A 15,610-nucleotide genomic window follows, 5' to 3' on the forward strand; every position below is an offset into this window, starting at 1 on the left:
GGTTCTCTGTGAGATTGAGATTCGTGTTAGTTTTTTTGTCTTCTTAACGTAAGTATCAGATAGATCTTAAGGATTTCAAATTTAACTTGAAGTACACTGCTGCAAGCCCGTTATTACTGGCTGTGTGGTAGTAGGTGTGTCAAAATTGCGCAGCTATAGCCATGCAGTATTTCCACTACTTCAGCCTGAGGTCGTAGACTTGCGACTTAGTGCCAGTGGTAGTTCTGGTAGTGCCTATCTCGCCTTTTGTATTTATTTTTTTTTAAGAAAAGTTTTCTTCTTTTGTTGTGGGTGCATGGTTCCAAAGGGGCTAGAAAATGTTCTTGTCCTTTTGGGTTTCCAGTTTCATGCATCTATTAGGTATCTGACTTGCTTCAAGTAAGAGGCGAATATTCGCTATGTTACTCTTATTACACTTTTTCATCATAAGATTTATTCAAATTGTCCCCAAGTGTTAACTTTTCCAGGAGGTATTTTTTAGCCAAGTCATCTGATTCCATCTATGTAAAATCGTTGAGCACAGATGAGGGTGCATCAATCCTACCTCATTTGAGAACTGCAAAGGGACATAAGATCATACCCATGATACCTGTTTCTGCTGCTAGGTTAAAATCAAACCTCAGGGCCCCAGAAGTCCTGGCATCCACTAGCAGAGTCAAGCTTTGGGAAAACTGTTATCCTCTGCAACTCTAGACCTCGCTCTGTTAAATTTTATGTTGTGGTAATGCCTGAGTACATGTAATTAGATCTACAGCCAGAAATATCTAACACTGCCCTATGAATATTATAAAAAGTACAGGGAATTTGAAAGACAGGAAAAAGGCTTGGGAATATCCTGTTTTCCTCCTCTTTTCATGCAGAGTGAAAAAGAGATCTTTGTCATTCTGATTAATTTCCCTGAGGTTACATAACCACTGTTTTCTGTACTTTCCTGGAAGTCTTGAGCATCTCATCCAGTTTGATGTGATCATCTAACTGTCTAGAAAGCTTTAATTTTCTATATTTAGACATCACAAATGGCAGCTGTTTTCCTGCTGTTCCTCTTAGTCTACATCAAATTGTGACATTTTTAGTAACAGAAGAACAAAATCTCAAAACTCCTTTGCAAAAAGGATAATTGCACTTATGTCTGACAAGAAATTGACAATGTAATGTTGTGTACTATACTGTTCAATTTCTTTCCTTTAGGGCCAAGTGTTTTGTTGTTTTGTTTATTTGGTTTTTTGTTGTTTTTTTGTTTGCTTTTCTCATTTCTTCAATATAAGGACTGTGCAGTAGATCCTGGATGACATTCATGTTATTCCATTCAGTTTGTCATAGCTCCTTCAGCCTTCTTGTGACGACTGTCCTCTTGTTTTTGTTTTGTTTTTTCTCAGAAGCTTTTCAAGAGCAGTCAGAGAGGAGCAGAATTCATGTTGGAATATTTTCCAAGGACATTTAAGTGAAGCTGTTTATTTTTTAGGTATATCTCATTCAAAGGTTAGGTAGGAGCTTTTGGTTTATTGTTGCTATGTGAAAGAAAGCTTGATTGATTTATTGCAAGGTTCAGAGTTAATATTTCCGTCTTGATGTTAGTTATCTTGACCACTAATCGCTACACACATGTGCATAGTCATTGTGTGTATCTATGCATATAGTGTGTGTATACACCTGCATGTATATATATATACACTGGTAGAGACTTAAAAGGCTATTTAGACTCACAGCCTGCCTTCAGCGCAACTATGTGAGATGCTGTAGGAAGAAGACAAGAATAAGTTTTCCATAGTACTCTAAGCTTCTAACCATTTGAAGCCTGTACTTCCTCACTGCACAGAGCTTCTGTGTGTTTAGTATCACCCAGTGGATGTCTTTTCCATGAGCTTTTCTAGTTAGTCCTTGGACTGGTCTAAATAAAGAGCAAGTGCAGCAGCGTCTGTCAAGGAGTGACGAAGCTCAGCTGTCTGAAGACCATCTTTTCTTTGTTTTGATCCTGGCTTCTTCTAACTTCATTTGATACCAGCACCCACTTCTTCTGTGAGAAGAGAAAACAAATACTTTATTCCCAACCACCACTTGGCGTTTCAAGTGATTTGAGACCTCTGTTGAGCCCACCTCAAACTCACCCACTTAAGTTGTCTCTTCTTCAGGCTTTTCCTGCTGTTAAACAAAATTAATCTCTCTATGCAAAGCCCTCTCTCATGTCATGGATACTTAGTTTCCTCAAAAAGTTTTTTGTGAGGGATTTTGTCAGGCCTTCTGAAAACTAAGTAACTTCTATCATTATTATGCTACCTTTGTTGACACCTTCGAAGACCTACTTTGAACTTCTTGATTTACACTTAGCAGCTTCTTTCATGTAATCATCATTTTAGTAGTAAGCTGATGAAATGCTTTTGGTGTATAAATGGTACTTGATTTGATAAACCAGGATGTAATAGAAATTGTAGCTGATGGAAGATAGGGTTGGTCTATAACATTGTTTGAGTTTTTATCCTAGAAAGGATAAATAAAAGCAAATCTATGATGGAGGCTGTCAGGCTTTAAAGCTCAGCAGCAAAGATGTTTAAAGGAAAAACAAAATAAACAAAAAACCCAAAACAAATGAAACAAAAAAACACACACAAAACAAACCACCAAACAAAACCAAAACACCTAATTAGTGAAGTGTCCTGATTATAAACAGGCAGATTGATTAGAACAGAGGAGGAGGTCTGGAGAAACAAGTCATAAATACACATGAAAATTTATCTTGGGCTAGGGAAGAGCCTGGAAAGAAATTAATGTCCAAGTTTTTTGCTGTTTCTTGGCCAGCTTTTAGGGGCCTTTTATGGTCAACGGCACTTACAGAGAATAGAAAAAGAGGAATTGATAAACTGGCTTAATTTCTGTTTTTCTGACAAACAGGTTAGAAATAGCAATTCCTAAATGTCAAGCTGAATGATTTTTTTCACAGGATGTGAAAACCATCATGCTGTAGGATAAAGGGAAGAAGTGAGTCTGAAATTAGGATGAATTCAGGTCCTTCAATATAAATATCTTGTCACATATTTCAATAAATGTTATTATAAATTGCATAAAACACAAGGGATGGTCAGGGTCCTCAGATTTGGAAACAAAAGTGCTGTGAATGAAATTGCATTGAATGCAAAAGAGGAAGATTAGGTAAATTTTATTCCAGGGACTTGGGAGAGCTGATGTGTGAAAATGCAGATAGTAAGAACTTTGACTATTACCTTTAAAAGCAGGTAAAGCAGTCTGGATTTGGTGTAAAAGATGGAGTCTCACTTAAAGAATAGGAGTGTCTACAGTGGGATACACAGTACATAGGTGACAATGGGAATGGTAAAACTGAAGAGTCTGTTTGTACAGTTCCTCAGAGCTCTCTTGAAGCTAAACTTCATGTTATCATTAGTGACTGGGTCACAAAGCAGGGGCATGCCAATAGAAACTTTCTGGTGACATACAGTTCAGAAGCGTTATCTGAACAGAGGAAATGAGAAATAAACCAAAAGAACTAGATTACGTGAGGGAATGGTAGAAGAAGGAAGAGGTATATTTATACAAAACAAAAATTGTTGCACTTAACTAACGGGATTTTCTTAAATCTAAAATTGAACCAGGCAGTTGCAAACAATAATCCCGTGATCTGTGTCCTTCTGTATGCTTCCCCACCAAGATTGTGGGTAAAAAGTGTAATTTTTAAATATGCAAAGCTGTAGCAGAAGATACATGGAAGTATTGTAATCTTTGAACAAGATCATGTGATACCTCATTCAGTTGACTTGTGTTTGTAGGGACTTATGCCCAAGAAAACCTGACTTGTAAGAGCTGCAGGGGGAACCAAAGCTATAAGGACTCCTTCCACTCATGTTTGAATCAGCCAAAACACCTCAGTTTTACCTTTCTTGAGCATCTCGGTAGAAAGCTAGACATTCCAACAGAACAAGTAAGATCTTATGTAAAAAGCCTCTTTAAATTTAGCAAGTGAAGAATCTTATCAGCTGAATGTAGTGAAAGCGATGGACCAGGTGGATATGCAGGGATATATCTGAGAAAGTTGTCTTGTGAAAGTGAAGCCATTGTTTGTCATATAGGAGATATGGAAAAAGACAAATCTATCTTGAAGAGAATCTGGGGAGTATCAGGCTGATGAGCTTCAGCTTGATCTCTGGAAAGATCATGCAGTCTTTGCTCGGAATTAATATCTGAATGTATAAAGGACAAGCAGATAATGGGGAACAAGCTAGCACATAAGAGGAAATCATGCTTTGCCAACATCATAACTTTCTGTGATGAATGGCTGCATGGACAAGGGGAGAGCATCTGACACAACACACTTGGTTAATAAGATGGTTCGGTGCTGTTCCCACAAGTTCTAGTTTTTCATTCTGCTTTAAGAGGTATCTGAATTGGCAAACAAGGTGACAGCAAAGGTAGAATTGAATTTGAAGGTCTAGCCTAAAGAGTAATAGCTTGATTGGGGGATTCAGTGGTATAGAGGGTATAGTAGTCTCATGGATCTTTAGCCTGACTCATAACTCATTAAAAATAAACGAATAAAACTAATGATAAAGAGTTGCTTTGGCAGCATACAGTCAATTTCCACAAGTACTTTCTGACAGAGTTGAAAATACGCAGTGCCAAACCTATGGATCAAATACATACTTCTGATGTAGCTGTAGTAGCACACCAATGTGCTGAAATGTTCTAGTGAAATACTCTCAGCAAATCACAGTATTGCACTTCATTGTAATTTAATTGTACATGACATTAAAGTAACTTAACCAAGACTGGAAAGAGTAAGTTTTTGGTCTTTTGTTGTTTTTTCCCCTCTTTCTTTAGAAGTCGAAGTAAAGTTTTGTCTCGTTGGTTGGCTGGCTTACCTCAGCAGCTTGCTCTGCTTGGCTTGAGAAACCCTGAGCTTTCAAATCAGCTGATTGATATCATTCATTCTGCTGCTTCTCGTTCAAACAAGGAATTACTACAAAGTTTACAAGCCACTGCTGCTCGAATATATGGTAAGACTTTTACACTACAGCAGAACTTATTTTGTCCATCACTTGGCAGGGAAGTTGCAATACATGGAAAATACTGGTGTTTCCTAGGTGGACATAAAGCCTGCATGGGGGTTGTGGAGGTTGGTTAAGTCCCTTATAATAAAGGTTAAAAGAAATAGAATAATAGAATTGGTTGGAAGGAGTTTCAAGGATCATTTGGGCCAACCTATCTTGACAAAAGCACAGTCTAGACAAGACAGCCTAGCACTCTGTCCAGCCCAAACTTAAAATGTCCAATGTTGGGGAAGCAACTATTTCCCTGGGGAGATTATTCCAGTGGCTGATTGTTCTCATCATGAAAGATTTCCCCCTTGTGTCCTGTCAGAATCTCCCTGGGAGAAACTTGTACCCATTGCCCCTTGTCTATTCCATGTGACTTCTTGTAAAAAGGGATTCTCAATCTTCTTTGTAGCCACCCTTTAAATACTGGAACATGGTGATAAGGTCCCTTCCTAAAGTCTAGTAAAAAGATCAAAATCTTCAAGTTAGCAGAACATTAGTCTGGCAGACTAGAAGCTTCAGATTTTGTGAAATTTACTTCTGGTAGTATCGCACTATGGGCTCTTAGCTAAGTAAGAGCAGTTAGGAAAGAGGACGGGTCACTACAGGATTGTTGCAGCATTTTGCATGAGATGCTTATGCTCTGGAATTGTCACAAAGTACAAAAGTTTGTTGTGTATGTAAAGACAATTTTAAGTGACAGCATGATGACTGTGTGTGTGTGTGCCGGTAGATCCGCTGGACGGGACGCTGGTGCTGCTGCCGGCAGAGGCCCAGCGGCGGCTGGTGCAGCTGGTGTACTTCTTGCCCGGCCTGCCTGCCAGCCTGCTCGCCCGACTCAGCCGCTGCTGCCTCATGGGTAGGATGTCCTCTGAGCTGGCCGCCACCCTCATCGGGATACTGCGCATGAGGTATGGCTGGGAACGTCTGCTTTAATTTAGCTGTTGTTTTAAAAAAAAAAAAAAAAAAAAAGTTTAGACATTAAGCATGAACTTTGTTACTGGTCTGCACAAAAAAATCAGTGTTGGCATAATGAGGAAAGTTAATGCTTTCATCAAACTTTACTTCTAGCCTTTCACTTTAGCTCTGTCTTTACACTGACCAGTTTTCTCCAATGATTGATAACAAAATCATATCAGTTACCTGTAAGGCTGTGTGGTATTGAGCACCCTCTACCCAGAACGTCATCATTGGTGGTCTTTGTTCTGGCACTGATGGCAGCTTTTCCTCATAAATACTTTGGCTTGACTGTTTGTAGTAAAAAAACAACCAACCAGTGTGTGTTATCATGTTCTGCTTTCTTTCAAATTTTTAAAACTTGCTTTTCCTGTAATTACCACGCTTAATAGCCAAATCATAGTTGCTAGGCAAGTGTCTTGTTAGAAATTATTCACGCTCTTGTTGGTTTTGTCCTGGCTTGAAAGAGGGTAAGTGTGTCTGCAAAGTCAGGGAGAGATCCTGCTGTTCCACTGGAGTGAGTTGAAGGCTTGCTGGGATATCACAAGGATATTTTTGCTGCTTGTGAAAAAATGCACTTGCTTTTCTCCATTGATCTATATTGTACAGAGTTTAGATAAATAAACAGGAATTAAGCTTGTATAGATTATAGTTTGCTGGGGTTTTTTTCTTAATGCTTTTTGGAACTTAACCATAATTTTATTAAAACATTACATGACGCAATGTACTGTCAAATACAGACCTGTTCATATTAGCTGTATAACATGTGAATAGGGTGATAAATGTATGAAGTGATGGTGATGAAATGTATAATATCCTATATACCACTATAAAAATGAAATTCTATCTAGTTTTGGGAAAAAAAAGAAATGCTCTTCCATATACTGGAAGTTCAGTGGCAAACCATAATCACATCAAAGACAGTCATTGAAAGAACTAAAGCTTTTAAAGATTATCAGAAAGCTGCAGGTGGGATGTGGGCATTTGATCCTTTTGGTAGAAGATGAAAGAGACAGCTGAGGGAACGTCGTTCTTATCAAAAGTAGGTTATGTCCTGACGAAAGAGGAGGAAGAGGAGCAACTTTTCATTTTTCAAAGGTGCAAAGAAAGTATCTTGATGTTAATTTATGGTATTTGGAACATATTTTAAGTTAAGTTGAATACAAAGATTGTGGATTATCCACCCAAGAAGTCAATCTGAAATAACTAGATGGGAAAGAAGTACTGCCATAGTTACACCAGTGCAGTTTCTTGTATTGATAAGCCCTAGCAGTCCTCCTTTCTGGAAGATTACAAGTTCTGAGGAAAGTTGGAGAAGAGGTATTACTCTTGACTGAGCATTATTTTTCTTTGAAAAGGCTGTTTCCACTTCACTGAGAATAATCTGTGTTAAAAACAAGAACTTGATCAGTTTTCTTTAGAAACACATCTGAAAATAGTAGAAGTCTTTGGAAAGATCTTTTACAGACCAGGTGAATGCAACAGGATTGAAAAGACATTCTCACCTATACAGCCAACTTAAAAACTTTTAGTACAAGTTTTACAGGACTTGTCAATGACATATTTTTAGCTGTGGCTCAGCTTCTTAGTACATGGGTGAAATCTCTTGTGAAAAACTGCCTTTTTTTTCTTATCATCATGACTGTAGACATTTTTATCCTAAACTTAATTCTAGGATGCCTTAAAGAATTAGAGAGCTGAGATGATGTTGGAAGTTTTAGTGGCTGCCGAGAGGGATGCCCTTCCCCAGAAAAAGTTGCTTTGGCAACTTAAGCATGCAAAGATAGGGAGATAAGTAACAATATTAACTACTCAAGAAGAGAAGAGCCTGATATCTTCTTCCTTGGGGAAAATGAGTTGTACAGTTAAAGAAACCGTAGTCGTTTTTCTAGATATGAACCTTAGCTGGGCTTTATGAGCTTCATAACCGCTCATTGCAGATGGGGTACATGAACTAATTTTCCAGCTCTTATCAGAAAAGCCAAGCTGGATTATTGTGTCCAGTTTGGTGACTTGCTTTTAGGTAGTGATGTGGATGAACTGGATTGAGTTTGAAGGGGAGCAGACAAAAAACAATAGTCTGTAAATTGTGATAATAGGGAATGACTGACAAATTGTCACTGTTAGGCAAATAAGGCTGGGAAGGAGTGGGGAACTTCATGTGCATAAAAGACTCTTGGAAAGGGTTGGGAGAATGCATTTTTAGTTGGATTAGCAATATAAACCTTAAATGTCAGGAAAAACATTTGGTTTGAGTGCTAGCAAAACTTTGCAAAGGTAGAGCTACATACTGGAATAGGCTTTGTAGGAAGGTGGTATAAATATAATTCATGGGAGATACTTAATATCAGGTTGGACAAAAGTATATCGTGGATAGCAGAGGTAAAGACCTGAAGGGAGTAGAGGAACTAGGTAACTTTTGTAGTCATTTACAGCTCTTGTGATGCTCAGAGTTAAACTTGAAAATTTTTGAAATGAACAAGTACTATAGCAAAATGTGTATCTCATTTCACAGTTTTGTTCCACAATCTGGTTCATGGGACACTTTCTTTAGTTCTAGATCATGATATTTTTGCTTAAAGGAGTGGATAAAAGTTATTCCATTGGAAGGCATCATTTATGAGTAAAACTGGTGTTGTCAGTAGATGGCACTGTTTTTCTTCCAGTAGATTCATGTTCTGTTTGGTGGGGGGGGGGGAGTTTTTATAAAATTTCTTCTAAGCCACCTGCTTATCTGTCATGCCTTAAATAGATTGCATTCAGTAGCATCAGAGGCTCACTGCTGTATTTGGTAATTGTTTTAAATTTCTTTAAAATACTGTATTTCAGCATTATTCTTGATAGCAGAGCATGTACGTTCTTAGGTGCATCGGAGAATGCAGATACATACCCATGTGTATTTGCTGAGAAGAAGCTATGTTAAAGTGGATTTGATGACCGTACATATGGATTATAATAAGACTTGCTGTTATTCTGGGAAGAATCATTATAAACTCAAACTCATAGCTTTATGTGTGTGTAAACTATAAAACTAGATAGTAAATGCATCCAGATGGCTTAAACCACAGCCCTGTGATGGTATCGGATGGTAGCATTAAATTATAATTATTGCATGTTCACTTCTAGAATTTTTTGTTGATTAGAAATGAATTCTTAAGACATTTAAAAGTTTCCACTTTTTTCTTTTGCGATGGTGAAATGAATAGTCAGGTGGTCTTCAGGAGTCCACAAAGTGAGCCATGGTGGGCTCTGTGTGTGCTGAGAATTAAGATGGTGTTGATGGTATTTCTGTATATAATAGGAAGGCTTCTGAGCATGGGAAGTGATTATCAATAGTGGTAAATTATTATTAGGATGCTTCCTGTTATGCTTTTGGTCCATATTCACTAGTATAGGCCAAGGAGCATTCTGAAAACAAAACTGAAATGCAACCACCCTGTGGCAAGCGATAGTATGAACATGGCCAGACTTAAGGTAATTGGTGTGTGTGCCAAGAAGCAGAGCTTGCTGCTCTTTGGCTCACTGGGACCGCTGCAGCTGGTGAGTATCAGGTGAAACCGAGGGGACACAAAGTGTTCTCTTGACTGAATTTCTCTGCTGTTGTCCAGTGCCTGCCTTGTGCCTACTGTGGGGGACCTGAGACATAGGTAACTTCAATGAATCCAATCAGGGTTTTGAGCGATGGAAACCTGCCAGGGTTTTGGAGTGTAGATATTTCTCCCCTCTCCTGTTCATACACCAACAGGTGAGGAAAGATGTGGAGCAACCTGAGCAAACCATCTGTGACTTCAGACTGAGAGAAATGAGAGGTAGTGGTTCCTTGGAAGATGATTAATTCCCTGAGTCAGCTTCTGATTTTAGCCTCTGAGTTTAAATTTATGAAGACAAATACAAGGGTGTGGGAAGTATTTTAGATGGTTCACCAAATCTGCAAGGTTTTTTTGCTGTTGTTGGGTGGTACTACTTAGATTTATATATTGAAATGAGCCATTCATCTTGATGCAGTGTGCTGCATTTCTAAAATAATGAACTTAAGCATTTAAAATTAATTATTTATTGGAATAGCTTGTAAATGCTTGAATAGTAGTTCTCTCCTAATTAAAGATGAAAGGCTAAAGTGTTGGGCAGGAATATGTAACATTTAATGAGTGGGCTGTTTGGTTTGAAATTCCAGCCTTAGCTTCATCTCAGTGGTGGAATTCTGGTGATTCTGGGAGGATGTGGCTATGGACAGATAGACGATTCTGTCCAGGAAATCAAGAAATATATTAATCATGGATTGTCTAGTAGGGACTACGGTCAAACTTGAGCATTATTGTAGGTAGAGCTGGAAAGAATTTTCAGTGTAATCCCTCTGCTCCTACTTTCTACACTTGTAGGGCAGATGGGCTGCTTCAGAATGGTATTAAAAGGACTAGTACGGTATATACTTTTCTTTCTGAGGACTTTTTGGAAGACTGGCTTTGAGGCAAATCTTTTTGTCAGATGTGGAAACGCCTTAGATGTTGTAAACTCACCCTGTACATGGTAGATTGTCTTGTCTGACAAAAGGGAGGTCTGCTGTTAATATACAAAAAATCTGTGTACAGTAACAGTGGCAGAGGAACATCATTTGTCACCATTTGTTAGTCTCAATGTTTTTGTTTGCTAGTTCTTAGTGATTTTGTGGTGATTGAATGGCAGATATTCTTGCAAACACATTTTTTTCTTTTGTATAAGGTAGGTTACTTAAGATAATTAATACATAACCTGAATATTTTTGTGAGATACAGATTACTAAATGCAGATTATGAGAATAATAATAATAAACTGAAAAGCTAGATTGCTGACTTCTTGGGAAAAGTTCTGTTTGACATGTCGTGAGGTACAAATAAGGAAAACCTATTGAGTATAATTACATAAATGCAATTTATTTATGTGCCTTTATTTAGTGTAATTACATAAATGCAATTTATGTGCCTTATTTGTGCATAATAGTTACAGATTTTTTTAGAATTTAATGCATTGCAACAGTGTGTGTGGAAATGGTTTCACTGTGATATGGAATTAGATAATATTTCACAGCCCAGATAAAAAAAAACCAATAGGAATTAATTTATGGTATTTCTCTCTTGAAGTAGCATGTCCACAAATGAGCTCTCCAGTGGCTTCAAACAGCTACTTCTTATTCTTGTGGGGCTCTTTCCCTGCTGGGATGTCACAAAGAACTGTTGTTTCTGTTGCTGTAGAAAATGAGAAGGGTGAGGACCAGATAAATAAAAGCTGAGTGCTCTCTCCCAATGAGACATAAATTGTGTGGGAGTTCCTAGTCTTCACAGGTTTGAGATAACTCTGGAGGTAATTCACATTCTGCTTGTCATCACTGTAAAGGGACTCCTTCTTAAGAGGTAACACCTTTAAAATATTCTGTTGCTATTCAGACAATAATGAGGGAGCTCAGCTGGCATCTCATCAAACAGCTGTGGATGCTTGTGATTTCCTGCTGTCCTTGAGAATATGGTGTTTAGAAAGAATGGGGATGGTAATTTTAATGTCTGTTTAGTGTAAGATACAAAATTCTGTGTCTCCAAATATGTTACCCAGATATGTTTTAGGGTCATCGTAGAGTTCGAAGTTTTCTGTAGATACTTCCTTTGTGAGTAAGTATTACTTTTGCTTTATTTAGTCATCCTGGTTATGTGATCTGCAACCTTTGACAGCTGGTGGAAGCACAGTGAGAATGCAGAATGTAGGTAACTAAAAGCCTATATTCTGCTTCATTAAAGACTTATTGAATGCATTGTTGTAGGCAACAAAAAAATTATATTCCCAAAAAGTATTTGTAATCTGGAGAGAACCTGGAAAGAATGTTGTAACCCATTATTGTGAGTAACAACACTGACAGAGCAATTAAATGAAGTAATTCTCATACAAATGCTGTGAGGAAAAGATTTAAGAACAGTATTGGGAAAAAAAGACATAAAATTTATACTAAAATAAAAGAAATTCTTATTAAAAACAAAAAAAAAAAGGAGAAAAAGAAAAAATAAATCACTTTCAAGTCATTACATGTGGTACTATGGAAAGTCAACTCAGTACACCTTGGACAATAAGAAAAGCACACCTGTGTAGGAAGGTGTAGTAATTATGAATAGGTTGCGAAGAAAAATGAAAAATGTAAAAGTAGTAAGGTGTGTGTTCACTGTGAAGTGTTTTTCTGGTTATATTTTCACAGCCCTGAATTTAGAAGAAAAATGAAGGAGAAGAGTATTTAAAAGTTAACGAATGCTTAAGGCACCTTTGAATATAAAGAGTGTGCTTTCAAGAATGCTGGCACTTCCTTGACTTGATGCTGCTGAAGATGAAAAGTAAAAGTTTTCCTTACTGCAAGAGTGGAAGGGATCCATGGTTGTTGCATTCCTTAATCTGGATCTCATCAGCAAATTTCCTTTTCCTTGCTCGCTGTTATGTCGAGGTCTAGGACTTGAGCGAGGGAGGTGGCTAAGCCTGTGTTTAGGACGTGGCCCTCTAAATTTGTCCCCAGGTGGTTGGTTGTAGCTTGATATTCCTAACCAAGTGGAAGAGAATTATGTTGCTGCACTTAAAATTGCACTAGTCAGTAAATGCCGTTTGCTCATTAGTGAATGTTTCTTCCCATTTGTGCTCTTGTTTATAATGTATGAGCAGTTCTTTTCTTCAGACAACCTTTGCAACCATGGAGCAAATGAGTAGCGGACAGGCTTACTTTTAACAATGCATAGCTCAACTTGTTGTTTTCTTAAAATAGGGTTCATATTTTTCCCCAAATCCCTGGTAATTCCTTGCAGATGTTTATTGTATTTTCCCACATCTTCAAATGGAAACAGTTGATCCTTCCAAAGAGATAATGAAAGTTAAAACAAAAAACTCATACTAACAAACCAGTGTCTACATATGGTAACCTGTTAGAGGAAGATAAAAACTCTTCACTTACTCTCAAAGTTCGTGTTCAGGACATATGCTACCTCAAGCTGAGTTGGTGTGAATTATGAGATGGGTGCAGGGTTGGAGAAGTACTCAAAGATCTATTTTTATTTTTTTTTTTTAAAGTGATTTCAACATCTTTTTGTGACAGTGTTGGTTTCCTGTCCCTTTAAGAAGCCAAGAATGTTGATCCTCCTTAACAATGTAACATGAAACTGATTTAATTAAGTTGATGCAGGAACCTGGGTTTATACTTTATTGCAGTTGCATTTCAATTTGACAAATTATTGTTCATCTAAGCTAGACAGGAATAAACTATTCCAAAGCTGAGATAAATATTGGCACAGTGCTTTTGAGTGTTTTAAAATAACATATTTTACAGTAGTGCAAGTACGTGGGAGAAGATGTTTTGTATTTTTCTTCCATAAAGGTTCAACAGTCCTAGTATTGTACTTACACGTGGTTTTGCTCCTGCCAGTGTATATTGTTGTTTATACATGTGTAGTTCTTGAGAATGAACACATGGGAGTGTTTGGGATATATGGTAACATACTTGCCAAGATCTTCAGAACAGCTAATTCCAGAATTGTCCCATTACCTTGTGTTTGACAGGGAGGTTTAAGTGTAAGCACTATTTTAGATGGTTATCAGGCATTGCTGTTGCTAGTTGTGCAGCTAGGTGTCTGTGTAAAACACGAGATGTTCATGACAGCCCTGTGAGGAGGCTGACTAGAAGACACACCTGTACAGTGTTGTCCTGGTGTGGTTTTCATTCAGCAGAGCAGTGTTTCTGGGCTCGGACAGTGACCCCTGAGCAGTGTGCTGCGGAATTTGAAGGGAGTCCTCTTAGCTGCAGAGAAGGATGCTGCAGTGTCTCTGTGGATGTCTTCTGCTCCTGGTGAGCACTGGTCAGTAGTTGAACAGTTTTGTCTTGATAGATAAACTCTCTGGGCTGATATTAGACTTGGCTGTGTTGAGAGGTCATAGATGGCGCAGGTCCTAAAAACAAGAAAGCCAAAAGGGAAGTTTTTCTTTACCACCTTTCTGTGGATCAGTAACTTCTCAACACAGTTTCTGGGTGATCATGGTGGAAGATTCAAAAACATAAACAGGTTTTGTCCTACACATCTGTAATCTTGGGTTGTGTAGGAAAACTCAGCTGCATTTCATGCAGTGGAGACAACTTCTTTATGACCCTTGGTTGCAGTGTGATTATTCTGGCTGTTGTGCAAGAACCACTTACTCTGCTTCTCCTATTTCTAAGACCTTAACTGAACCCCTGGGTAGGCAAAAAGAGCTGCTCATCTGTATCCTGATGAGCTGCAGACCAACAGAACATGCATCTGGAATGTGGTGGTGTGTCATCTTCAGATTGTAGGTAGATGAGCTGTCTGAATAGCTTTGGCAAGAAAAGAAAGAGTAGACTTGATTAGCTGCATGCTGCTATAGAAAATACTTTGGTATACTAAATAATGTGAATGTTATTAGTGGACTTGTGTGATCTCTCTGGGTTGTTGATGAATAGGCCGTACAGCACAGGTCTCATGAACCTCCAGTGATGTTTTTATTCCGCTGTGGGAGCCGATCAGCGAGTTCTACCCACTATTTCCTGCCATTAAACCAGTTGTCTTTTCATGTAAGGACCTTCATTCCTACACTGTCTGCTTAGTTTTCTGGAATTCTTTCTCCTGAGTATTATAGGGTCTTTCATATTCATGTGCACCTACCCCCTAAGATTTCTAAGAGGTATGTGAGGAAAAAAATATTTTTTCAGAAACCATTTTGTCTGTACCCAAGCATGACATAGGTATTCATGTGTTAGATAATGTTATCCATTGTTCCAGTGTGTATTAATTTGCCTAGTGCAGGAATTAAAGTTACAGATCTTCGTTATGTGGAACTTATTTTTAAAAACAGCCTCCCAAAACATCACCACATTTGTCCCCCCCCTGCCCTGCCCAGGCTGTAGGTGTCAGGGAAGGTCTCAGATGGCAGGTTGCTCACAGCTGTTAGTAGTTCTGCTCATCCCTGCCTTGCCTTTGCACTGTGAATGCCATCTCATCCTGGTAAGTCCATTCTGGTTTGTTGGTTCCATAATATGTTGTGCAGCTGCTTGAAGTTGCAACAGGTCTTCCTGAAGAGTCATTCTGGGATGGGAACCAGTACAGTTCCTTCTCTGGTGGTCAGAGATGGGCAGAATTCCTGTAGCTTCTGTTCTGTAGCCTTATTTTACCTGAGTGCTGCTCTCATGCACTGGTTGTCTGCTGCGTGTACAGAATCTTGGGAAGTTTTCTGCTCCTGATGTGTTTGAAGGACAATTTATTAGTAGAATCTCAGTGGTTAAAGCAATTGCTGAGGATGCAGAAAGTCTGAATTCACTGCCTTCATCTGAAGAGGAGGTTGATTTACCATTTCTGAACATAGTGACTTAGTCATTGAACTATTTTGAGGAGGTGTACTTAATTTAATAATATATAAATAAATTATATTAGTTTTATTAAATTTTCACTGAGTTGAGGCCTGGAATCCAGTTAATGTCTTTTCAGGAAATGAGTGAATCAGCTGGGGGCTGTGCCTATGAATATTTACATGTTCTGTGTGAAACAGAAGTTTAAGTGGAAGAAATAGAGGAGAAACTCCTTTTAGAATATTTTTTGTAACCTAGAATTAAA

The 15,610-nt window shown here is 38.2% G+C and overlaps 1 protein-coding gene across 1 annotated transcript in view; it reads left to right on the plus strand.

Moving 5' to 3' along the window:
• TEX10 (testis expressed 10) overlaps positions 1-15,610 on the plus strand; it is a 57,958-nt gene that overhangs the window by 18,784 nt on the left and 23,564 nt on the right. Inside the window, exons 9-10 of the mRNA XM_065052955.1 lie at positions 4,825-5,000; positions 5,773-5,950. Of these exons, the coding sequence (XP_064909027.1) occupies positions 4,825-5,000; positions 5,773-5,950 (354 nt within the window). The remainder of the gene's footprint in view (positions 1-4,824; positions 5,001-5,772; positions 5,951-15,610) is intronic.

Source organism: Columba livia, chromosome 2 (genome assembly GCF_036013475.1).
Source record: "Columba livia isolate bColLiv1 breed racing homer chromosome 2, bColLiv1.pat.W.v2, whole genome shotgun sequence".
Lineage (NCBI taxonomy): Eukaryota > Metazoa > Chordata > Aves > Columbiformes > Columbidae > Columba > Columba livia.